We start from the raw sequence: 27,716 nt of genomic DNA, 5'->3' as shown, positions 1-27,716 counted from the left end.
TTGAATCACCTAAATGCATTATCCTTGTTAGTAATCAAGGATAATTTAGGTTATTCGAGTGTTAATCGATGTAACATAATAGAAAAACATAAAAATCGAACATGAGGGTAAACAAGATTGGCGTACCTCAGGGTAGTGATCTACAACCAGTATTGTTTATCATTTTCATGAAGGAAGTGGTCTGATAAAGGTTAAAGGATAAAAAAATCGAAAAATTAGCATCCCAGCGGAATGCGATATTTTTATACCAGTATCCCCGAGGTACAAACGAAATTTTTTGTGTTACAAAAAGTTACTAACGAGTTACTACCGAATACAAAAAAAAAATTCTTCATTTTCGAAAAAGTGGGTGCTAATTTCGTATTTAGGAATGATAATTTTTTATTATAGGTTAGGTTACAAACAAGAATTTCTGTGTTACATATAGTTACCAAGGATGGACTTTCAAACTGAATTTTTTTATTCGAGAAAAATGAATGCCATATTTTTCTACCGGTATCCTCGAGGTACAAACGAAAATTTTTGTGTTACAAACAGTTTTCATTTTCGAAAAAGTGGGTGCGAACTTCAAGGACACGTCAGTGCTTTCCTAATTTTTTTATTGTATAGGATATTTCAGTCAACTCCTCCAGAAATATCACAAAAAACTTCAATTCGCAATTAAGTGCAACGTACAAACGAGCAAGGTGAACCTACGCATACCGAGAGAATAAAAATAATTCGCGTAATTCAATAGAGGTTTTTACGGTTGTGTACACTTTCACTACTTAATAGATGTATCTCAATATACATCGTGTTCATTATCTCACGCGTTGTCAGAGAAAGCACGTACTGTTCCTTCGCGCTTGTTCAAACTCCATATACCATACTCTAGTCAATGTCACACGCTACACGCGAAAATTTCAAACAATTTATTCAATACCGCAACTTATTTTTATTCAAACACGTGTAGAAAAATTACAAGATAGAAAATGTGCTAGTCTTATTTGTAATTATAATTAATTTTGTTATGTCTGGATCTGGTAAGAGTGTCGTCAAGTTCGAGATGTCTTCTTCAAGTGCCATAATGCCTAGGCTTTTGATAGTCTTAGGGATGGTTGCAGCTGTAGTGACCATTCTGTATTTCACTCCAATGCCAGGTGAGAACAATAAACCAAAGAAAAAAATTATCATTTATTATTTAAATAGGTACTAAGGCGACGCTTAAGCCCTGAAGTTTTAGAATTTTCTTTCGACAAAGTATCGTTAGGCTCCATTAGAGTTCTACATTTTTAAATTGTTTCGAAATACACAGGATTTAACAAAAAGTGTGAATGACCAAACATTTGTTTTTTCTTATGGAACCTAATGACTCCGAAAAGATTAAATGTATTGATGTGAGGTTTCGACAACGTTTCCTACAAGAATGGTAAGACTTATAATAATCATTGAGAACCTTACTGGGTGTTAAAAATGAGGCAATTCTTTGATGTTTCATTCAAACGTTAATATCGATCATACTCCAAATGGCATACGCTGTAGTTAGTTTTTGTATTATGTAGCAAACTTTATTGTTTTCGAAAAATTATCTTCCCGATGAGAAAATAAAATATAGGGTGTGCCATTTGGAATCCCAATATAAACGTTTGACTAAGTCATCAAAGAATCATTTCGAACAACAAGTAAAGAGTTCTCAATAATTATTGAAAAGTCAGTACTTAATACCTCCGTTCTTTTGGTATTCAATTTCAAATTCGAATTCAAATAAATTAATCATTTCGAAGTTATCAGGTTTTTCTAAAGACCTCTCAATTCATAGAAAAACGAAAAAAAAATATCAAAAATGGTAAGTTTTAAGCATATGAAATTTTCAACAAACTTGGGTTCATTTACTCCGAGCAATCTGAAAGTTAAATAAAGAAAAAGTTGTTCCATGAGCAAAAAACATGTGATTTGTCATTTACACTTTTATGGTACACCGAACAAACCATTTTAGAATTTACTTTTAAAGGAGCCTTTGTCGAAAAAATCAAAAATTCTGCGCTCAACCGTAATAGAGCATCGCGTCAATGGTGAACACCCTGTATATAAAAAACCATGACATATTTTAAGATGATCCTATCATTAGGACCTCTCATCTAGATGAATTAACCGATAACAATGACATAATGAGAACAATTTATGCACCTATCATCAGCTTAGTATTCTCTATCGCTACAATAGCGCATGAATGATCAAGTGTGCAAAAGCCAACTCGGTGCTTCTCCCGAATATTTTTTTGCTCACTCTGCTTTAATAGGTACTTTTCTTGTTTGGGTAGTATACCATATTATTGATATATTTGTATTATTAATATTTTATTTGAGTCTTATTTCGGAAAGGAACTATTTACATGAATGATGAATATTTCGTTTTTCATTGATCAATGCTTTTGTGATATATTTGAATAAATTACAAGGCTTTCAGTTTTTTTTTTGATACTGCTCTATTAAAGATATGTATCTAGCTTCTTCAGGACATAACACAAACATTAATTATAGAGGGAAGATTTTAAGTTCACATGAACACACAAAAAAGCTGCTCATACAGTTTCTATGACTACTGAAGGATATATGGAAAACAATACCAGAATTAAAATAAAAAAAAATGAATGAGAGCAATTTATCATTTTTCGCACTCATGTCAAGATATAATGAAATAGGTGTTTGTTTGTAAATATGCTTTTGTTTTCTTTGACAGAAACATAATAATACATATACCCAAATATTAATACCCTGAAGTAAATTAGTTATTGTGTCCTTCACGGTTGAACCAAAGAAAGGGTTTTTTCTTAGTGGGAATTTGTTCTTATTCCCACTAAGAAAAAACCTCTTCTTTATTAATACCCTGTTTGATTGATCGAATTACACAGAGAGTTCTCATCACTAATGGACAATTGAATGGAGGTTTATTGAATTTATTATTGAAGGATTAGGAGAATGTGATGAAATTGCTAAAGGAAGGATGTTCACAAATACAAGACCATCTGGTTAATTCCAACAACGAAAAAATACCACTACGTTGAATATAAGCGTTTTATTCATCATTGCTCTTGTCACAATTTTGTCATCCTCTTAATTTTTCGTCTTAAATTATATAGTTTTCTTCCTACAGCCAGATACAACCATTATGCTCACCTTGCATGAAACCTTTAACAATTGTCCAAACGTTCTCTTGACCTTATATAAAGAACGAGATCATGTGTGGTTTGTTATTAACGAAGACCTTCGATCTTATTGAGAATCTCTGGATTAAAAGTTTGCTATTTCAAGGTCTGACAGTGATCGTTAGAATAGGATTTCCGATCAATTAAATGATAATATCTTCCGGGAATTGAAGAGAATAATGTCATAGCTGTAAATGGATTTATTGATTTTTGGAAATGTGTAGGCATAATTCAAGAATTTGAATTGAAAATCTGAGCGTTGGTCATCCAGAGCATTTTTTTGGAACTATTAGAAACTATCTTCTTATAATTTGGCCAAGAAAATCGTTTGTTGTACAGCATGGATCATCCTAGCTCTCACTTTTTGAATACTTAAATCATATAATACAGTTTACATCAAATAGAAAAATATCCATTCATTAGCCATTTTCAATTTTACATTTGCCTGATATTTGATATTCAATCATAATAGTTTCAGAGTTATGGATTTTTGAGGGTTAAACATATCAAAATAGGAAATAACACTTAAATAATTTGCTCGGTTGATATAGGTTATTAATTAGGATATAGTAAACACACTGTGAACATGTTCACAAATGATAATAATTTTAGAAAAATAGTAGGCGTTGATATTGTTCCACGTTTTTAAAATTCAAAAATAAGCCACGAAGTGGCGATTTTTTTAATGAACGATTGTTGGAATGAGCTTTTTCTGTACGAGTATTGAATACTAATTCACTGAATTTCTACTAAAATTATGGAATATTTCCATAAATATCATTTACTGATTTTGCATTGACAAAAGTTGGTTGTGAGAACTGTTTTCTGTATCACAAATTTGATAGATAATAATAGATAGATACGTAACAGCAGAGTCCGGAGTACCAACATATAATAATGAAATATAAGCATAAAATCTGTGTGAAACTTCCCGCATGGATTATACCAGGTATGGCAGAATGAACGGATTTGCCATAAAATTAGTGAAATATACTAACTGACAAAGAAATTGCAACACCCAGGTGCTGTTTAAATGAATTTTTTTTGCTAAAACATAAGTATCTAGTATAGCAAGAAGTGAATTATTGAATTGGGAGAACAAATCCTGAAAGTTTTTTCATGTAAACAATTTTTGTTACTTGAATATTGTAGTCGTTTTTTGCAAATTTTTTAAATTTCACAACACACCAGCTGTTCGAGGGGATCAAAAGTAGATGTTTAGTTGTTGTTGAAATGCCTAGAGCACGTGTACGCGGAATTTATCGCCATCTAAGTGAATTTAAAAGAGGTCGAATTATTAGTCTACGGGAGGCGGGGTTGTCATTTCGAGAAATCGCTAACCGTACGAAAATAAATCCAACTACTGTTATGAGATGTTGCCAAGCTTGGTTTGATAATGCCCAAAATCGAAGAAGAGTAGGCACCGGACGTCGAAGGGGCACAAATGAAGTTCAAGATCGACGTCTCAGACTTATGGCCATTAGAGACCGATTTGCGACAACTCGATCTTTGACTGATGAGTGGTTAGGAGAACAAGGCCATCCTGTAACTGTCCGAACGGTTAACCGCCGCATAAGGTCTTTTGGACTGCAGCATTATCGACTCCATCTTGTGTTACCTCTTACGGTTGAGCATCGCCGGCAACGATTACAGTGGTGCAAAGAACGTCAACATTGGAATGTGGAATGGCATCAGGCCGTCTTTTCTGATGAGTCTCGATTCTCCTTGGGTGCACATGATGGCCGAAGACGGATTAGACGACGTCGGGGAGAAAGACGTGAACCTCAGTTTGATGTTGAGCGTCATGAGCACCGGCCAGTAGGCGTTATGGTGTGGGGTGCTATTGCACAAGCAAATAAGTCACCTTTAGTCCTTATTCGAGGTAACATGATAGCGCTGCGTTACCTTCAAGAAATAGTGGAGCCCTTACCTCAACCGGCTCGATAATCTAATATTTCAGCAAGATAATGCACAACCTCATGTTGCCAAAGTTAGTTAAAACTTTTTCGATGTGACCCATGTGAATCTTTTGCAATGGCCTCCCAGATCCTCCAATCTTTCGTCCATAGAGCATGTTTGGGACACAGGGGTAGAAGGCTTGGAAATTTACCCCAGCTCCCACTGACGTTGGCGGCTCTGAGACATGACATGACATGGATAGTATCCCTCAAGAAGAAATAGACCATCTTATTGTATTAATGCAAAGACGTGTTGGGGAATGTATAGATAATCGCGGTGGACAAACCTATCCTAAACAAATTTATCAAAAAAAATTGATGACCCTTTTTTCTTCAAATTTCAATCATTTAACTGCTTGCTATACCTACTATCTATGTTTTACCAAAAAAATTGAACTTAAAACAGCTCCTTCTGGGTGTTGCAGTTTCTTATTAATATTTATAGTTATTGCTATCTATGGCTATTGGTACTTATACTTGAAATTTTTTGATAATTTTTTTTTTCACTTAAAGGCATCGACTGCTATGGTCATTAGCCTTTTTTTTTGATAATTATATTGATTTCCACAATTGAACGTTTGAGGTTTCAAGTTAGATTTTTGAATAGAACGAATAATAACGAATATAAAAGTGTGAAATTTAGACTATTCAGATTATTTGAATACCGTTTTCACTTATTCACTATTTGAAATTGTGAATTCCTCAATTATTCGTATAATTTACTTTAGATGTTCTGCATGATTGAATAACAAGTAACAAACCTTGAATTTCATTCTGAGGAATCTCTTCAGCTACATATATTTTTCAGCGAAAGCCTTCCCATACCGCAATGAATATTTCGAATGTCCTTAGCAAAGGTTTGACAAAAGCAGAGAAAGCTTTCTTCTCAATTTCATTTCATAGTCTTGAGGTCAATTTTACGAGTATTTATCATTGTTATTGATCCAGATTATCTGTACGAAATCAATTCGACCAATATTTTCGACTGAGTGAACCGGATGGGATACAGCATAATTGTGTCGACAATTACCATACCAACTTCACGATCTTGCAGCTGTGGGATGACGCAGTTGATGCAACATTTCCATCAAAGCTTATATTTCCATATCCGCATTGTTTGTTAACGTTGGTAGAAATCCCTTGGAATATGAATATTTAAATGTTGGTCTCACAATACATGTGTTGATTGCCAAAAGGTATGATCCATTGTTAGTTCAGGTTTGAACCTATAGTGTTCAAACTGAAATCGACAAATTCATCGGTTGATCAAAGTATTGAGAAACCCTCAGTTTGTTGTATTTATTCAATAACTTTTCCTTTTTAGTATGATTTATACAGGGTAAATCTGTGGCTTGTACATATATTTCAGTCGAAGATTCCCGAGTTCAAAGGAAACACTTTTTCCTTCACCATTCTTTCCGATTCAGCTAGGTTGAAAAGATATAGGCTGTTGAAAATCCATAATAAAATGTAATTTTCAGTTATATCTTGCAAATGGAATGGAATCGATGAAAATGATTTTCGGAATATATATTTTTGTAGGATCCAGTTATCGTTCCCTGTAAATAGTTGAGATGGTCAACCGGATGCTTGGAGACATATTAGTGTCGAGGCCATGACAGTTGCAATGAATTTACAAGGAACGAATTGTTATTGTCCATATAATGTAAAAAGGATGTGTAATTCTTCGGGGTGTCGAAGATGTGTCATGTCGGTTGTAAAACTTGAGAGATTTACTGGGGTTGGGAAAGTTCGAGAACAAGACGGTTGTACCAGATGTGTTACATCTGTGTATCAGGTACTAGTCCTTCGAGAATATTCGATTTCCAGGAATCCGCGACGATCTTTGTGGGCGGTACGGCAAAATTCTTATTGGACTAGGGGATGGTACTTTCCCTAAGGGTGTGGTCAAGCCGACAGAAGGGAGGTCGATATTCGAGACAGGGTAAGTTCCAATCGGCAGAAAGCACAGTTCAACTTAAGCGGAAGACGAGTCAAGTTCGGTCGGTCAACTTAAGACGTAAGACGAAAAGACGGTTCGCGGACTAAATTAAGACGAGTTAGAGACGAGACGACCGAAAACTTGAAGTACGACGAAGACGTGATAAACGAAGACGTTTCGAGTAATCAACAAACGAGTTAAAGACGAAATTCAGTACCGTAGTGAGAAACTTGTAATTAAGACGTAATTAGGATCTTCTCATTACTGAGTTTGAACTGTATAAGTGTGGCTTTGTAAATAGATGTAAATAATTGAAAAGAGTTTAATTATTACAAATCCAACAAAGTCACGAAGAAAAAGACGAAAGGCCAGGTAATCGAATCATACCTCTATACGATCGATTAACCAAGCCTACATTTTTATTGATGTGATGTGATTTCATCGAAATCCGGCCAACTTTAGAATATCCGCTATTCTAAGTATGAAAAAAAATTGAATCGGAAAAAATAGCGAAGATAAAAGTGTTTCTTCTGACCACAGGAATCTTCGGTTGAGATAGATGTACAAGTCAAAAACTCATTCTGTATAATACTAGGCAATTCGGTCCTCGGAATACAAAGAACCAATGCAATCAATCAACATCAAGCTAAATCTTTATTGATATTTTTCATACATACCAAAAATCATTAAAATCGCTAACTTGGTATCATGAGCTTTTGAGAACTCATTTATAGATGAGGGTCTTTGACGTTAGATTCTCTAGAATCTGGATTCTCTTAAAATTTGTCATGAAATGTTCTATTTCATTAGTCCATTTGAATTTTGTTTGCTTAGTTTCAATCTACTCTGATCTTTTATATTCAGACCCTAAATTTCGTCGGTTTTGTGATTACGTAAATATTGTTTTTCGGCAACCGCCCGGGAAGTGCTCACTTTCCGGATGCTTTTTCTCTGAGAAAGTAGCATTTCCCGGACTAGGCCGGAAAAGAATCACGTCGTTCGTGTTATTGTGAATATGAAAATCTTTATATTTTCAATAAATGCAGTTGGTCATTACCATAGCAACCGAGATAACGGCTGACAGTTCATATGAAATTAGTTGTCAAAAATTTCCATGTTTTCTGATCGCAATCGCAATAAAATATGGAAAGCAGCAGCGATAGTGTTATTTTACACGGTTGCCGAAAAAATATTGTACGCAACACGCCCGAAAATATTTTTTTGGAATCACAATTTTGTCTATTCGTCCAAAAAAACCCTTCCATCTTGATTGGATTGGTAGTTTTGAAATAAAAAGGAAAACAAAATTTGGGATCACTTCATTTACTCCCAGTCGCGATAGATTGGCCATCAATGAAACCAACTGAATCGTGTGAGACCATACCTGGCTCGAAATTCGAAAACTACAGGAGAAACGAGTTCGGGGAACGAAAACAGGCCCGCAGAAATTATTTAATTTTTATATTTGACCTTTTTGTGAGAACTTTCTGTACGACGAAGTTTTTCTGCCATATAAACAGAGTTGTTAAAAATTTTTTCTGAAATTTTTTGCAGCGAATAACACTTTCTATTAGGACATTTTGAATTATCTTTCTGTTGGAGAGAAAAATCAATACCTATTGAAAATTTTCTTGAAACAGGATGGGATGAAATCGATAAGAGACTTAAAATTTTGGGATGTTCTTCCGAAGATTATACCATCTCATCAAATCGCTCAAGGAATAAATATCCTATATGGTTTTATTTCTGATCAGAGGATGATTCAGAACATTCAGAACATGATGAATTCCATTTTTATTCTACGCACCTAGATATTACCGCATCTGAAAATTTCAGTAGTTCATTGATGGAAAATATAAACCAAAATTGATCAAATCAACTGAAAATTCAAACCATAAAATAGGATTTGATTCGAACTAATAAATTCCTATATCCTAAAGAAGTAATTCAGAAGTCTTTTTCCTAATCAGGTTGCATTTACGGAAGAAATCTAAATGGTTTTGCCTCTCAGTTTTCAATACTCATCTTAACTCTGGGCATTGAAAGGTAATTATCGATAAGTTAAATAAACATTCGGAATGAAACGAGCCATCTGGTTAAATCTCAGGTAATTTCTCTTACAAAGAAAGCAGTGTTGCAAGTCTCGGTACAATATTACATAACATTGATAGAAGTGAAAGTTTCTATTACCGATGATTTAACGTTTACTGGGTGAATTTTTATCGAACGTCTTCTTTTTTTCTCGATACATGGAGGTCTACGAACTTGAGTGCATAATTACAAACAAACCGACTTTGTTCGACTGATATTTTTCTCTATATGTATAGAAAGTGAGTACTTTCTTTACAGACGTATAGATTGTTAATTGACAATTTGAATTGGGTGTTCGTGAATGTCAAAGTAATTATCATTGTTTTTATATGGAAAATGTTAGGAGAGACAACTATTTAAACATAGAGTTCGGCGAATTTTGGTTATTTTCGGAAAATATATACAAGGTGGTCCATCGAAAACTTAACACCTCGATTTCTGATTCAAGGAGGAACAATTTTTTCGCTTTTTTATTCACCGTTACTTCAACCCCCTAACGGGGGTGAGCACAACCCCTTGATTTCTAATAGATATGAGCGGTGTTACGATTACTAATTTTAAAGATCATATCGATTACTATCTGACCCTAAAATTTCGCTTAAAAATATTCATCGATAATGAAATAATAGCAAAAATATTGAAAGAGGCAATGTGGAATTTATCTCAAGAATATAATTCGTATCCTACACATTTCAAATGTATTCAGTACTTGTACTCTTCCACTATTTAACTAAGATATTTGAATAAAAAGTTAAAAAAAACATGGCTGAAATGCCCAATTCATTTATTTACTTTTTTATGTCTGCAAGTTTTTTCTCAACCCTTCACGAAAAAAACATAAATGTATTGCAAGCTAATGTTTAATAGTATATTATTGAACAGCCAACCAAGGGGTTGACTATTTCAACTCCTTCTAAGTATACCTTTGGGTTGAAAAAATTCCGAAATGTGTATTATATTAGAAAAATAATATTCACCAAGTTTTGTGTCTTCAGTTCAATATACAGGGAAAATAAAAAGGAAAAACAATTTTTTTCAGTTAATCTTCGGGGGAAGATTTTTCAAGAAATGTTATACCATATACCCACCTTAATTCTGATCACAAAATCACCCTTTACATCTTTTCGGTGTTATTCAGAGACACCCTGTATATGTAATGAGTGTTTTTTCAAAAGATTGAGAACTTTAAATGATACTAGACAGAAATATTTTTGGAATAGATTGTCTATTATTATAATCTGGTGAATAATTTGATGGTATTTATTTTTTAAATACAAATGTTATGATTCCCGGCATAATATTTCCGCCGTAGCTAAGAGTTACATAGTCCATTGTCCATTTGATTGGTCCAAATCAGCAGAATCGGGCTAGCATCACAACAATGGATATTCTGAAAAATCTTTTAGATGTATTAATTTTCCAGATCATACATTCAAGAGCTGTGATCGACCTTGTCATGCACTGGACTGGCCAATGATTTGCCGAATACAATTGACAATCGAAATGTATCAAACAATGAGTGGGTAGGTGGAAAATCACATTAATAACTTTATTATCATGAATGAAGTAATTCATAATAGGAAATAAAACATATTTGATTATTTTCAATTTTTAGCATTTTAGATATCTTGTGACTAATAATTGCCATTTACTATTATCATTTGACTCATATTAACAAAGCATGCCAGATCAGTGTGTTTATTATTGAAATACTCGATCATAACTTTTGAGTATTTTCAGTGATTCTTAATCAAAATTTTCAAGATAGCGTATTAATTGTTCCTGTGTTATAAACATAGGGTATTGCTTCAACTCTATTCCTACAATTGATCACTATTGAAAGATGAAAAAAAGGGCACATGAAATAAGAATACCAAAGTCTGTTGCTTCAGCTCTATTCCTACAATTGATCGCTATTGAAAGATGAAAAAAAAGGGCACATGAAATAAGAATAACAAGGTCTGTTTAGTCTAGGTTTTCGGTCACTCGAAAATAGGCCAAAACACATGCCAGAAAAGGAGAAAAACTCTTTGCATTGGCCCAGAACCTTTTTGTTGTTAAGTAAAATGTACCTGCAAGAGTTTACGAAGGAAGAACCGAAAGAGGAACACTCTGGCGGAATTTTCCTGGGCTGGTTCATTTCAAAAAGTTTCTTCGAAACTTTGATACGGCGAGATCTGACAAGTATCTGGGTCTTGGCTTGCAAATGCTACATATCCTCACTGGATTCTTTACAGGACATTGCCGCCTCAGGAAGTACCTGTAGGGTGTTTTTTTTCGAGGTATATAACTTTAAGTTGGCATTACTGTTCAAGATGGCGACCGATTTAACAGCTGTCGAGTGATTTATTCTCAGTTTGGTTTGGCAATTCATCTTGAATAGACTCACGCCTGAACAACGCTTGCAAATAGTGCAATTTTATTTCGAAAATAATGGATCTGTGCGGAATACGTATCGCGCACTACGTCCATTTTATTTTGTTTAGCGATGAAGCTCACTTCTGGTTGAATGGCTACGTCAACGAACAAAACTGCCGCATTTGGAGTGAAGCCAATCCTCAAGTGTATGTCAAAACACCGTTACATCCAGAAAAACTGAGTGTTTGGTGCGCTTAATGGGCTGGTGGAATCATTGGTCCGTACTTCTTCAAAAACGATGATGGCCAGAACGTTATAGTCAATGGTGATCGGTATAGAGCCATGATTACTATCTTTTTCATTCCTGAATTGAACAACCATGATGTCCAGGAGCTGTGGTTCCAACAAGACGGCGCAACATGTCACACAGCTCATGCCACAATCGATTTATAGAAAGACACGTTTGGTGATCGCCTACTTTCACGTTTTGGACCTGTGAATTGGCCTCCGAGATCTTGTGATTTAACACCGCTAGACTACTTTCTGTGGTGCTATGTAAAGTCATTGATCTATGCGGATAAGCCACAAACCCTTGACCATTTGGAAGACAACATTCGCCGTGTTATTGCCGATATACGGCCACAAATGTTGGAAAAAGTCATCGAAAATTGGAAGTCCAGATTGGACTACATCCGAGCCAGCCGTGGCGGTCATATGCCAGAAATCATATTTGAAATGTAATGCCACAAAATAATCTTGCAGATAAATAAAATTCATGTCAATCGAATAATCCATCATTGTTTTATTGCAATTTGAAGTTCGATAGCTCTAAATAAAACACCCTTTACCTACCTCGGCTACCACCTGGACAGCTACCCGACGGTAATGGGCAGAACACCACCCAGCTTTTACCACAATGGCTCAACGTACCTTTTTCGGACGAGCCACGATTCGGTTTACAAAGTGTTAGTCGACGGGAAAGGGTTTGGAGAGGTCCAGACAGCCTAGAGCTACTCTATTTCGGGGAGGTTATGACATTTCAAGGTGGATCAATAATGTGCTAGGGAGTATGATGTTCGGTCACTATACCCCTCTTATTATCGTTAAATGAACAATGACTGGTGCCATCTACGTAAAAAATATTATTAAACCAATCATTGTTTCTCTGCGAAACGAATTTTGGCGATAATTTCATATATCTGGATGATAACGCCCCACCACACCGCATACGAAGGGTTTACACCTTTAACTTTTCAGGAATTGAGTTTATCACTTCAGGTAGAATAGAACGATATGCCTGAAAATTTCATTAATTACTTGATTCATGGGAAGCCTAGGCGTATTGGGCAGTTGATTGAGAGAAGAGGTGGCAATACGGACTATTGAATTTGAATCCAGTTGTGGAATAACTATAGTTGTTCAAAACTATATAATCAATAAATTAGGATTTTTTCTATTTTGTCTCATCCTGCATATAGCAATGAGTAACAAACGAAGATTTTCTATTAAATATATTTCAGTTGAAAAAAAAGAAAATATTCATCTCATCTCCAGAACATAGATTGTTCATTTCTTGAGAAACCTAGAGGGGCCAAGACTTTTGACGATTTGTATATATTCTCAGGATTCGAGTGTGTATGTGTTGTAACCATCATATTTAATTTAAAATCTTATTTACTCTTCCATTATAATTTGTTTCTGCAATTGAAAATGCTCCGTCTGAAGTAGAGATTTTATACATATCGAATGTAAAACAAGCTCTTTGCTTCTAAATAGCCTCATAGATGCCTTGGAGGTTTGAATTAAAAATATTGAATATAGGATTGAATAAATATCACATAACTATTGTTACATTTTTGTCTGGAGACTGTAAAATTAATTTCAATTCTTTTTCCAGCGTTTGCAAGGACTGTCCAAAGAACACCACCGATTGCAACAACCAATTCTGCGCCACCGCAGACGGCCAAGCTAGAGGCATAATAACAGCAAACCGTCAAATACCAGGTCCTCCAATACACGTCTGTCACAATGACATAATGGTTATCGACGTCATCAACAAGATACCCGGACACAGCTTGGAGATGCACTGGAGGGGACAACCCCAAAACGAAGCCCCGTTCATGGACGGAGTCCCAATGATCACCCAATGCCCAATCAACAGTTACACCAACTTTCAGTACAGATTCAGGGCTTCATCTCCTGGTACTCATTTGTACCACGCTTTCGCAGATTCAGATAGAGCTGATGGACTTGCTGGTGCTCTGATCGTTAGACAATCGGACAAGCTAGAGCCTCATAGAAAACTGTATGACGAAGATTTGAAAGAGCATGTAGTGATGTTGTCTGAATGGAGTGGTGATCTGGTTTCTGAGTTTTCTGCGAACAACGATGTTCCTAAATCGATATTGATCAATGGAAAAACAGTGTCGGAGGCTGGAACAGGAATGTCCATCTTCAACGTGAAGATGGGAAGGAGGTACAGGTTTAGGCTGGCATACGCCAGCGGTAACTTCGGGTGCCCCATGGTGTTATCCATACAAGACCATCTGTTGAAAGTGATAGCTCTGGATGGCAAGTCCATAAAGCCCCACGAAGCCAGTTCTATAAAGTTAAACAAAGGAGAAAGATTGGATTTCGTCCTGAAGACCGATCAAAACGTAGGCAAATACCTAGTAAAGGTTGTGTCACACTGTCGGGGCCACAAGATCGAAGGATCCGCCGTTCTGAATTATGAAGTGTCCCCCGAAGCAACCAGGCTAAAGGAGAGGACAAGAAGTTCCAGACCGAGTCCGAGAAATTTCGACACAGCTTATTGTTCGAGGGAGATTGGCAAAGTTTGCACGACCGATGTTGCAGCTTTAGATAAGATGCCGGAGGCGTTACGAGAGGTTAATAGAAGGATATATTTGAACTTTGATTACGTCAGGGCGGACGAGAGAGACGGTGAGTTTTTTTATTTCAAGTTGAGGTGGATTTGTGTAATTAATGGGGTCGGTGAAGATAGGTTTTGGTTGTTTTTGTGTCTTGGTCCTGTGGGAAACTTTGACGGACTGAATTAGATGGGAATGAAGTCGAAAAATGGAAGTCTTGAGTTTTTGATTGAATTTTGAATGGTTGTTCTTATTAAGAAGCTTGCGTTTAGGGAATTTTTAAGATGGTACATTTGAAAAATTTCGCGCTTCTTGTAGATGGACAGCAGGCTATCAAGTAAACTGATTTTGGAATGAAGTATGAACAGTCTGTAGTCACTGATGTCGAAGTTGAAGTCAAAATTCATTCTGTCTCTTCTACGTGTATACGAACTTCGAACTGAATATGCTAGATATTCTAAGGATAGGTTAAGATCCTTCAATTTTGAGCTATACCTAATTTGTTTTCTTAAGGAAATAGCATAATACGAGAAGGACGTAATTTTAATTGAGTGTAGGGTTTATAGGAGGAAGACACCATTTATTTTTGGATGATTTGTTAATTCTCATCAATAAAAAATGTTTTATTCCATGACTTGGCGTTTTATAAATAATAATCAACTGAAATAACTCCTTGGGTAGAGCCTGGATGGAAAATGTTTCAAACGAAAGTTTCTTAGTTATCAGTAGGACTTCGAATGCAGACTTTGAATGTGACCTTGGAGGTTGATTTCAAGGTAATTTCAAGGTCGAGTAGATTTTTTTAATAAGGAATAAACATTCTTCTTTGCAGAATCTCATGCTTCGTGAAACTCTAGAAACATTTTGTTTTTGTCATAAAATGAATCGTTAGGAAGATTTTCATGCTCAGAAAGAGTATGATGAAAATCTTCTTCACACAAACTACGAAGCACATTTGAACATGTTAGTTTTCATGGAAAGGAAAATAAAAATCACAAATAATTTTTTTCAATTAAAAGATGCAAATGAGTTGAATCAATAGCAGATGTCATCTAATTGAATGTTTAAAAGTTTTCCAATGATTAGTAATGAACATGTTCTCTCAAATCCTCTGTTCAAATCTTGACGATTGATAGGAACATCGATTAACGAGAAAAAAATCTTGAATATGAAACACTTTATATTTTCAGATAAATTCATTTTATAGGTGAAACCAAAGAAAAAAAATAGATTTTCAAAAAGGATAATATTTTACAAAAAAAAGGTATATTCTCCATTCAAAAATCTACTTGACCTTGAAATCAAACTTCCAGGTCACCTTGAATGTCTGCATTCGATGCCCTCTGAAGATTAAAAAACTTTCATCTGAAGCATTTTTTATCCAAGCTATTGTCAAGGAGTCATTTCAGTGGATCTTTTAAAATCGGTCACCCTGTAAATGGCTTATATTATAAGGAAAAGAATCGAACCAATCGAACATGCATTAATTATTTTTATAAGAGTTTTCATTTTATGAAAAAAATTATCGCAAAAAATTCATATGTGAATGAAATTGTGTGGAAAAATGAAAAAATATCACTTCATTCTATATTTTTATGGCATGCCCAGACCTGGAAGTTTTCATATCAGATTTACAATCAGAAGACTGCAAAAATTACATGAACTCAAATTGGAACACGCGCGTCAAACTCAGAAGAATCAACAAAACCCGAAAACAGACATCAAAACCCGCAAATTTGAAATCATAAATTGAGAATGAATTGAACTAAATACTCAATTATAAATAAACACCGGTAATGCCCCAATAGGACTAAGACTTGATAATTCAGTTAGAGTTAATATTTTCGGAAGTATTTTTTTCAATTGATTTAGGTAATACTTTCAAACGTAATATTTGATAATTTCACAAATATTGTGGACTGAATTAAAACTAGATCAAGTCCTTCTAATTCCATGCATTTTTCTACTTCCAATGAGGATGTAAAATCATTGCATATAATTACTTCCTGCAGCTCAATGTGAGAATAAATGGTCCGTTATAGTCATGATGTAACATATGTAATAACTTTCTCTTCGAATATTTCTCCATCTGACCAACAAGCGAATTCAATCAGTTGCATCATCTGACCTTAACAGCATTTTAATTATACATTAATGAGCTTACACTATTAGAATAATAATAATAACAATTAAAACTAAAAGGATATTATGGTCACAATATCAGATCAATATAATTATTTCGAAGTTGTTTGTTATTTTTTCGAAACTATTGTTTTAATCTCTAATTAAAAGGGATCAATTTCTTTTTTAAATCTACGTTTATTATGAGTGAATTTTACATTCAACTTTCGGATTTCTTGAAATGACACAATTTACTGCTTAAAAAAAAAACTATTATTATGATATGGTCTTCAAATATATTTTCTAACAGGAAACTTTTACAGATACTTTTGTCGAGTGGAAAAATAGGAAATACAGGGTCAACAACATTTCGTTCACATTTCCACCGTCTCCAATCTTCACACAACCCGAAGATGTTCCTTTTTCATCTATTTGCAACGAACTCAAGACTCCCAGGAACTGCGAGAGAATGGAAACTTGTGAATGCGTTCATGTTGAACACATCCCACTGGGAGCAAAAGTGGAGATCATTTTGTTGAATTCAGGTAATGATTTCCACTTTATATAGTAGATATTGGAAGAACTTTGTTTGAAGGAATGGAAAATTGTAATAACATACTGTGATAATATTAAGATTCCGAAGGGAGAAATAATAGGTGCTTTTATAAGAACTTTATTACTTTGAATAATAACATAGGGAAAACAGCCGTATATCAATTTGATGTCCTGAATTCAAGTATTCATTTTTACCTAGGAACTCAAATTTTAAAGATATAGGTATAATTTTTTCAATAAAAGTTACATTATTTCAACTCAAATCTGTGAGTGTAGTAAACGAAAGTAGATACGAATTTTTTATTTTAATTACACAAATTACAATATTATGTCGAACTTACAAACGAAAAAAACATTGAAGAAATCAAATAGTCACTCGACACTTCGAAAGCTTCTTTTCTGCGACATTCTTTTTTGTTTTTTTGAACAGTCCTTTTTTAAACTCCAGCAGCAATCTGCCATCATGTGCATGCCCCATTTTCCTTGGTAGCGGTCCTCCATAACTTTAATATCTTGGTGAAATCTTTCACCTTGTTCCTCACTCATGTCTCCTAAATTTTCTGGAAAACGGTCTAAGTGGTTGTGTAAATAGTGTATTTCAGTACTCTTATTGCCGCCTAAGGATTTGAAACTATCAAGCATCTTTCAATATAGTTTTGAGGTTTACGTTAGCCTAGAAATTTTTCTACAAATGCAACAAATGATGTCCAACCTTCTCGTTCAACTTGATTCATTGAATTTATGATGGCAGGATCCTTAATAAATTGTAATAATTGTCTTCTTTGTGGGCCGTCAAATATCCCTGCTTTGAGTTTTTCTGTGCTCAACTGATGCATTTTTACCCTTACATAGGCGTTCAAATTTGCTTCCGCAGAATTTTCCGAAATTTAAGTCTTTATTGTAGAAAAAACTGGTTATATATTTATGATCCACAGAATTGTCTATCGCTGGCCACTACTTTCTCCCATCTTTCGGGCAGCGTATGAATTCCGAGTTGAAAAAACAAGTCATCTTTTGAAGCGATCCACGACGAGCATTATCATGCTGTATAATCATGTCCCTCGTTGTATTGCGGCCGTTTGTCTTTCAATGCTCGGCTCAAACGCATTGTGTTCAATAACGATCGCCTGTGATTGTTTCAGTCGGTTTTAACAACTGATAATACACTACGCCGGGCTGGTCTCACCAAATACTGAGTATGACCTTCGAACCCTGAATATTCGGTTTGGCCGTCTACGTGGAAGCATGGCTGGGATACCCCATGATTTTCTGCGCTTGGGATTATCGTAATGAACCCATTTTTCGTCTCCAGTCACAATGCGATGCCGAAATCTCTTCCATCTTTGCCTTGCAAGCTGCTGTTCACAAGCAAACAAACGCCGTTCAACATCTCTCGGCTTCAAATCGTACGGCTCCCAATTTCCTTGTTTTTGAATCATTCCCATGACTTTCAGGCGTTTTGAAATTGTTTGTTGTGTCACCCCCAATGATCCTGCCAATTATTGTTGCGTTTTACACGTGTCTTGATCAAGTAATGCCTCCAATTCTGCATATTCGAAAATCTTCTCTCTTCCACCGCTGGTCTTCGACGTCAAAATCACTGTTCTTGGAGCGTTGACATCACTCTCGGCAAGGCAGAAAGTTGAAACCTCCTGCAAATGAAAAAAATTTGGCTCGTAAAGTGACATGTTTAATAGAGAATAACTTTATTATGCAGACACAAATAGACAAATATTTCGATGGCGTTATGTTCACAAAGTTGTTAAATTAACCTTATATTTTATAATTTTGTTATTACCAGAAGTGGAGTATCTAGGTCTATGCATTTTAATGTTTTATTTTTGGAGAGTGGAGAGACTAAGCAAAAATCCTCATGTCCATAAAAAAGAATATTTTCCGTAGATCCCTTCAAAAACACACTTCCAACTTTCGGTAACTTTAAGCTGTAAAAGAGGCAGATGCTTTTTTTCAGTCTTTCCTCAAAAGAACAAAATCTCGAGGCAGTTTATGTACAGCTCAGCTCATCCCTCAGAAAGCGCTTGGTTGTAACCCGATGAATTCTGGGAGTTAATTGGGATGAATGCACTTGAACGTTAACCGGAACGTTTCACATCTAGGTTCAGCCCCTGCAATTTCTCCTTCACAATGTGCCTCGTTTGTTATTTCGGATAAAAGGATTACTGGAGGGGGTTGAATGTAAACCTGAATAATGTCATATTTTTCAACAATGATGGAAGGGTAATTTTGAAAGCAAACCGAAATTGAGTTGTGGACTTCAATTAGTCAGATGCGGGGATTTGAATCATATACGTTAAAGGGATTTTATACGTTTCATTATTTTTCAAATTACATTTCAGAATGTCCGAGACAGCTTTCGAATAGAGGTATAGGGTGACCAAAATTAGTTGTCTAGTGAGAGGATCTCGGGACCGCTTAGAGTTAGAAAAATGAATGATACATTTTCGGGCTCGATTTTTGAGATAATCAATTTGGTGAAAACCGCAACTGTTTTCAAGCTATAAAAGAAAACTGGAAAATGGCAGGAAATGAAGAGTTTTCATTTTTTATTGGTGCTATCAAAATGAAACAAAAAAATCCTAGAGGCTCTTGGTGTAATGATTTATCTTGTATTGGCATTAGTTTTGAAGTTATAATACAAACTTTGGTTTTTTAAATTGAAACTATAATAAGTTCTGTAACAAATAACATTATTTAATTTTTCCGTTTTCAAAATATACAGGGTGGCCATTTGAAAACGAAACAGACGAGATTACAGACGAAATGAAGTTTTTCGATAGAAATGCTCGGACAGGTCGATTTCTGTTTCGAGGGGGACAACTTAAGATGTAGGTTACGGACGCATAGCGCTTCAACCCTTGCTACTACAACCCTCACCCCCAAATTTTGAATAGGGAAGATGGGGTGAGTGATACCTCATTTGAAAGGTATTTTTATACTGATTTCAGCACAGTAATTGTTTTTTCATTTTATGCATTAGTTCTCGAAATATTCTTAACTAAGTATTTGAAAATGAAGTGGTGTTTTCATGGCACTTGTAGTGTTTTGTGAAAAATCGACATTTTGAGCTTCAAAACAACCATGACTGTGGCTTCCTTCCTAACTAACTAACGCATGAATATTTCGAGAACTAATGCATAAAATGAAAAAACAATTACTGTGCTGAATTCAGTATAAAAATACCTTTAAATTGAGGTATCACTCACCCTATCTTCCCTATTCAAAAATTGGGGGTGGGGGTTGTAGCAGCAAGGGTTGAAGCGCTATGCGTCCGTAACCTACATCTTAAGTTGTCCCCCTCGAAACAGAAATCGACCTGTCCGAGCATTTCTATCGAAAAACTTTATTTCGTCTGTAATCTCGTCTGTTTCGTTTTCAAATGGCCACCCTGTATATCATATCATATTAATTCCTTATCAAACAAAAACAATCATCAAAAGTTTCATTTTCACACGGCAAATTAACCCAGTGCATATCTATAATAATTTGAGAGCTTCAGATAATTAAAATATTCGGTAGTTACTAAGATCTCCGGATTTAACTCCGTTAGATTTTTCCAACATTTTCAAATCGATAAATGTTGTTCTTTAAATGTGACCAAAGCAAAAATCTTCTTCTTCTTCTTTAGCAGCCTTTCAGAATCCACTCCTGGACATAGGCCTCCCCTCTTTTCTTCCACTCTTCTCTATCCCTAGCTGTTCTATACCAGGAAAAATCTAACGATGGTGAATCCGGGCTCTTTGGTTGCCACCGAATATTTTAATTATCTGAAGTTCACAAATCATTAAAGATAGGCACTAGGTTAATTTGCCGTGTGAAAATGAAACTTTTGATGATTTTTTTAGTTTAATAAGAAGTTTATATATCTTGTTATGATAATTTTGAGAAGGGAAAATTCAAGCAATTTTATTTGACATGAATATTGTTATGGTTCACATTCAAAAAAATTAAAGTTTGTAGTGTAACTTCAAAACTGATGGCAAAAGAAAATAAATACTCACACCAATGGATTCTACTAAAGAAGTGCCTGTTGGATGTTTTTGTTCCATATTGATAGCACCAATAATAAAGAAGTTATAAGAACTTATCATTTCACGCCATTTTCCAACAACAACAAGTTCTTTATTGATAAGATTCAATAGGCCATCGACCGAGGTCCTTCAGCCACCATTTTCCAATTTTCTCTTAAAGCTTGAAAACAGTTGAATTTATGAGGTTGCGGTTTCCACCAAATTAAATCTGTCACAAATCGATCCGAAAATGTGCAATTCATTTTTTTTCTAGCTCAAAGAGGTTCTGAGATCCCCTCACTAGACAACGAATTTAGGACACCCTATACATAAAAGTCGTATTTTCTGATAAAATACTAAAATTTTGTAGGACATTTAGGTATTTAAGACAAAGCGTGATGATATTGGATGTGAAAAACATTTTACACTAAGTGTGTTGATCAAAATCTGATAAATGCTCTCCTAAAACAGGAATAAGTAATCATAATTGTCTATATTTTTCAGGCGAAGATGACCAAGAATTCATTTTTCATCTTCATGGATATCATTTCTATATAGTAGGATACAGAAATTTCGACTTTCCGATAAACATAGAGGAAATGAAGGCTTTGGAAGCTAGAGATGAATTATTCAAGAGGAACTTATTGTCTCCAGTTTTGAAGGATACTGTTAGACTTCCAAGAAACAGCTCTGTAGCACTCAGATTCCTAGCAGACAATCCAGGTAACTATACAAGGTTAAGAAATCAAACTAATAATAAGAGCTCCTTCGAAATTGAGGGTTTTCCAATAAGAAGTTTCATTTTGAAGATATCTGGGCAGGTTTGAAGATGTCTTTTTTGACATTTGACAGGTAAAAACTATGGCATTACTAAAAATGAAACGATACGCGCTTCAACAACGCAGTGAAATTGTTGAAAATTTTGCAGTCACAGTTCTCAAAGCTAAATCACTTTTGGGTCGTCGTGAAGCACCTTCTGGGACAGCTTTGTGAAACTGGTGGAAAAATTTGAGTAAATCAGTAATGTGGAGAATCGAAAACGTGTGCATCGCTCAAGAACAACTGAGAATATTGCTGCTGTGGCCCATAGTGTTGACGAAAATCAAGGTTTGTCGACTCCTCGTCAATCTTGGGAATTAAGCATTCCACAAACTCCATTACACCATATTTTGCCAAAAGACTTGGGTCTTATGGCCTTTAAGTTCAATGATGAGGCCCTTTTTCACCTCGGATGCTACGTTAATATGCAGAATTGTCTCATTTGGGGCTCGGAAAATCCAAGAATGGTTGTTGAAAATCCTATCAAAAAGAAGAATATCAATGCCCTCTGCATTTGCATTATGAGTAACTATTAGGAAAGAGTTTAGGTTGTAGACAAACCCAAAACAAAATGAAATACTTATCTAGAGATTAAAAGTGAAAAAGATATTAATTATTGCTTTTATTTTCAGGTTTTTGGATGCTGCGAGATGAACAATCTAAAGGCTACACAAGAGGAATGGACATAGTATTCCAAGTTGGTTCTTATAGGGACATGGTGCCTCCTCCATCTGGTTTTCCATCTTGTGGGAGTTTTGTTGGACCAGACTTTTTCCTAATTTGATGTGAACGTGGACCAATACCTGAAAGACTTCGGAATGAGCTTAAGACTGAATATTTTAATAATTTTGTGTACCTTGTGTTGGTGTGCCCAATATTCCTTGTTGTTATTTATGTGGTGATTATATTTTTGACTTCTTGGTTTTTATTGAGCATTTGCATAACTATAGAAGCGCAGAATGAAAACTACCCCACAGCTAGCAGGCTGCAAGCATCCCAGTTTAGGAGAACATCCATATATCCTTGATATTCGAAATATGAGAATGGTGTACAGTTCCCGTCAATCTTTTTCTTTTCTCAGTTTAGTTTGAGCGGCTGAAAATGTAAAAAGTGTTTTTGGTTCTGATACTGAAACAGCCAATGACGTACAATTTTGGTTTAGTCGATTCTGAACCGTTTGGAACCATTTGCATAAGTTTGGTCTCAATAAAAGCTTGATGTATGAATACCACACGAATCCTGCTGAATCGCAACAAAATCGTCCCAGTTTGGAAGCGGTTGGTGATTAATGATGAAAAGTGATTCACTTACGACAACGTCAAGCGAAAACGGTCGTGGTTGAACAATATTTTATTTTTATTGCCAAATAAATATGTTTTATCGTTAGTCATTTCAACATTTCTTGATTTTCTTGGGAAGAAATCTAGGTATTGAAATGAAATATCTTATCATGTCTTGAAATCTAAAATTACTTCCACTTTAATTTTCATTTCATATATTTACTTTCATTTTAAAGAAATTGGCGGCCCCTAGCTTGATGACCTCCTTGGTAATTGGTAAAATGGGTATACAACTATAGATTGCACTGATCGGATTTCTACAAGACTTCTTTATCGACTCCTAATTTCAATCCTATATGAAACACTATCAACGTGAATTAGTCCTGATTTAACAAAAATGTAAATTACCGGAGTTAATACCTCCGAACCTGATGAAAAATTATACTTCTACCTCTTTGTTATAATTAAATAATAGTCTTATTGTTATTAGAAGGAAAACTTTCAAAATAGCTCCGAATATCATATTCTATTGATTATCGGAATGATAACAAAAAATTCTTGGTTCGAACGAAAACTTCCCAATAATAATATCGACTGGCATAAAATTTGATGCCACTTGACAATAACATGCAAATGTTACCTTAAAATGGATTTCACCATTCCGCTGGGAGATATTCGTTCTTATAGGAGTTGTTTAGAAATGCTGCTCAATAGCCTTACATTGTGATATGCAGATCTTCTGCACAGGTTGATTGCTCGAGGGTTATAAAGCGCCTGGATATTGCCTACTAAAGGTTATGACAGGAAAACAAGATGATATTCTACAAATTTCGAGGATGCGTTTAGGGTTATAGTATATGGGAGCAATATAATCAAGGTTCAGTTGGCTTCAATAGAATGATAGCAATATATAACTTTTTTTTTCATTGAGGTAGGATATGAGTTCCTGAATAATATTAATTTCGTGGAAACGATTACTCCAATTACTTACTACAGCTGGAAGTCTTCTTCTTGTTTGGGTAATATGTTTTATAGTAGTAGTGGATTGTTTTTATTTTTCTACTCAAATCAATAATTGTATAGCAAAAATAATGTATTGATTGGAAAAATGACGAAGCCGAATGAGACTTTTGGCAAACTCTGTGATCTATTGAATCGATAATTCTCCCTTAAAAATAATATGAAAAAATTAATGATTCATGATATTACTAAATGGCAACTATCGAAAATAGTCAATATTGTTGAAGTCATGTGAATTATCAAGTTCCTGGATACGTCAGAAAATGAGCAACTCTGTGGAAAAGTTTGTGGTAATATGGGCGTCAGAACCATAGAAAATTCAAGTTGAATATCGAAAAAACGACTATCCTGTAGTCAGATGCTTTGGAGCTCTTAATAATTCATGCGACAGTTGCTCCTTTGGAGAGCACATAACGGTATATATGTTAGGTATATCGGGCTCCAAATTGGTGCATACATAAAGAAGCCCTCAAAATATCCTAATTTTATTTATGCGCTAGTTATACTCTTGGGGACCATATATATTTTTTTCACAGTTATGTGGTCTTCAAGGACGCAAGAGGCATGCATATAAACGAACGAGGACGAGGCTTCATAATTTTTATTCACATATTCTGCCTGAAACTTCTATGGTTCTGATGCCACTACTAACAAGAAATTCTGCTTGGAATTGTTATTCTGAATAGAGCCTGCATTGGGTTAGATTCTAAGTCTAAGCGTCATGCATGTTATACTGGTCGCACCGTTACTCTATCGAACGCTTAATTAGTACATTGCTGAACCCTGAACCACAAATTATTGGGGCTGAAGACACCCTTAACCTCAAAATTGTTGGAAAGTTGTATCAAAATCAAGACATAGGTCTCAAACATTCCTGAGTTCGTTAGTTCTGAAGTATTTTTGTTGCGAAATGAAAGCTTCAAAATGTATTAATTTGAAGACGATGACGATTTGATCTTTTTGACTTTATTATTAATAGCTTAGGTAGGTACCTAAAAGAATTTATTCGAGGTTCGATTATTTGAATACCAACTTTGGATCCGTCGACATATTTTCAAAGGTTTAGGATGACCCAAAAAACGATTTTCATGTTACTGGAGAAAATTGAACAGTATCAGGAGTATCCATACAATTTGTGAATATTCAATATTTTTTTATGAACATATTGATGTAGATAAATACGAATTATACACGCAAAAATGACAACTTTGTTGGAACTGTTGCCACTGAAATAATAAGATTTTATATGATATTATATTATGTGAATTCTCTACTATTCTGATGACGCTGTCTACACGAAAGTGGGGTGGTTGGCCATAGTGGCGAATGCAGATCATCTGAGCCTGTCAGAAAAGTAGCTTGTTGTGTATCGCAAGACTGTTAGTTCCGGAGATACAGGGTGATTCATGAAAATTGTACAAATTTTCAGATATCTATAACTTGGGAATGAGTTGTCCAATTTTGTTTGAATTTTGCGGGTTGGTTCAATTCATACAACCCTTATCAACGTTTTATGTAAATATTCAGTACTCAGACTATTGAGTTTTTTCTTTTATACTAGATATATTTTTTACACGTCTTAGAGGAAATTAGTTTTTGTCACGAAAAAAAACCATAATTCAATCTAATTGATACAATTTTTACTTTGAATGGCACATTTTTTTCAAAAAAATATCAAACGAAATTTTGTAACTTTTGCAAAATACTGTCCTGTTTTCATTTCTTTCGCAGTTATATTTGATGATATCAGCTAAGATTTTGTATTTTACAAAAACAGGACCGTATTTTGAAAGAGTAACATGTCGTTGCTATTCCTTTGAAAAAAGTGTGCCATTCGAGGAAATAAAATTGAATCCATTAGACGGAATTATGTATTTTTTCATTCTGATTATTCAATATTTTTCATTCATACCAACGAATTGGTCTAAAGGTATAAGTTTTCCTTAAAATTTTCTTATGAGATAAAATATGTTATTGATTTATTGATTTGGAAATTGTTTCCAGATATCTCAAAATCCCTGAGATCACGAAATTGATGACTTCATACATTTAACACTACATAATTACCTATTATTGCTTGAAAGAGAAACTTTTATATCCAAAGATATCCATCATGTATTGAACACATCAAGCAATATTCATAACCAGCGAAGCGTTTTAGAAATGACAATAACAGCGCACAAAAACTTCAAGATATAAATTGGAGGAACAGTTATACAAGATGTGATTTGTGGTAGGATGAACATGCAAAAATTTCGCATACCTACCTCGGCCTGTCTAGAGTGCGTATTTCTCAATGTTGCTTTGGGGGTTTGGGTGTAAGTTAAATAATCGTATTCATTGTGAAAATTATTAGTGTACTTTAGGGGAATTCGATGTTAGTTGTGCCTATACCGTAGATATTTTGGAAAGACAACTACTAGGGGAACACGAAAAATGTCAAGTGAGTTTTTATATCTCTAAAATTTTCAGAAATCATTCATAACGAGAATATAGAGAAAAATTTAACTAAAGCATGGCGTCAAGAGCTTTTGAGCGCTCGTCATTCATTTGCCTAATTGGAGACAACAGGAATGTATAAGGTATACAAGATGCGATTTAATGTTGTCGTTATTTGTATTACTTTATCTAAATTAGGATTTCACCAGCATTCAACATTTGTCAAATATTTATGAAATGACGGACAAGGTTTAAAATATTTTATAAAGCTAAAGTGAAATCTTCATGATATAATGGTATATGTCTTATATCTTATGAAACATTAAAGTGATACAATAGATCGAACATTTTAATTACCCTGAATATTCAGTCCTTTGCTTAATATTTCAATGAAATATTTTTACAACAACCTTTACTCATATCTGCAATGTGAGAAAAAGAGATTTTAATAACGAACTTTGAACCAAATTACCCCATTTACTCCCATTTCTACGCCCTTGGTGTGATTTTCATCAACAAACCTTTCTGTGTAAATTCATCTAGATCTTTTTTGATCCACCACGTTTTGTGGAACTAGCAATATATTTCATTTAATCGTGTAAATTCTCTCATTTCTCAAATTGTCTTACCAAATACATAATTCCAGTGTTGTATTAATCTCCGATGATCGAAATTCTAATAGAAAGGTATTATAGTCTGAAATTTATTGACCTTCCTTGGTAATAATTCTATTGATAATTCTGATATGTGAAGGTGGTTGGTTGAATTCACGCCGCGCTGTTAATTAATCGAATTTAGTTATTTATACGAGAAACCCTAAAATATTCCCCTTATATTAATAGGATAATCGAAATTCAGTATGATTTATTTGCTAGTCCAAAACTTTTCTCAGTGAAGGAATTTGGTGATATCTGGAAAGTAGTAATGAAGAATCAAATATAACCTTTTTCTTTGGAAATCTCTACAAATGGAAGGTAATTTATTAATTCTAAATCAAGAAGGGATTGATATAGAATATTTTCAGTCGGTTTCATAAGACTTTGATTGACCG

The 27,716-nt window shown here is 34.7% G+C and overlaps 1 protein-coding gene across 1 annotated transcript; it reads left to right on the top strand.

The window, feature by feature from the left end:
* The first annotated feature begins 788 nt into the window (after positions 1-788).
* Positions 789-22,854, top strand: LOC123680437 (L-ascorbate oxidase-like). The gene is made up of 6 exons (XM_045618336.1): positions 789-1,139; positions 10,599-10,698; positions 13,431-14,476; positions 16,848-17,069; positions 21,612-21,830; positions 22,559-22,854. Exons 1-6 carry the CDS (start codon positions 1,010-1,012, stop codon positions 22,708-22,710), a joined length of 1,869 nt encoding a protein of 622 aa, XP_045474292.1. The 5' UTR covers positions 789-1,009; the 3' UTR covers positions 22,711-22,854.
* The last annotated feature ends 4,862 nt before the right edge of the window (positions 22,855-27,716 follow it).

The sequence above is a fragment of the Harmonia axyridis genome, chromosome 5 (genome assembly GCF_914767665.1).
Source record: "Harmonia axyridis chromosome 5, icHarAxyr1.1, whole genome shotgun sequence".
In the NCBI taxonomy this organism is placed as follows: Eukaryota; Metazoa; Arthropoda; class Insecta; order Coleoptera; family Coccinellidae; genus Harmonia; species Harmonia axyridis.
This window is presented reverse-complemented; position numbering and strand designations above follow the sequence as displayed.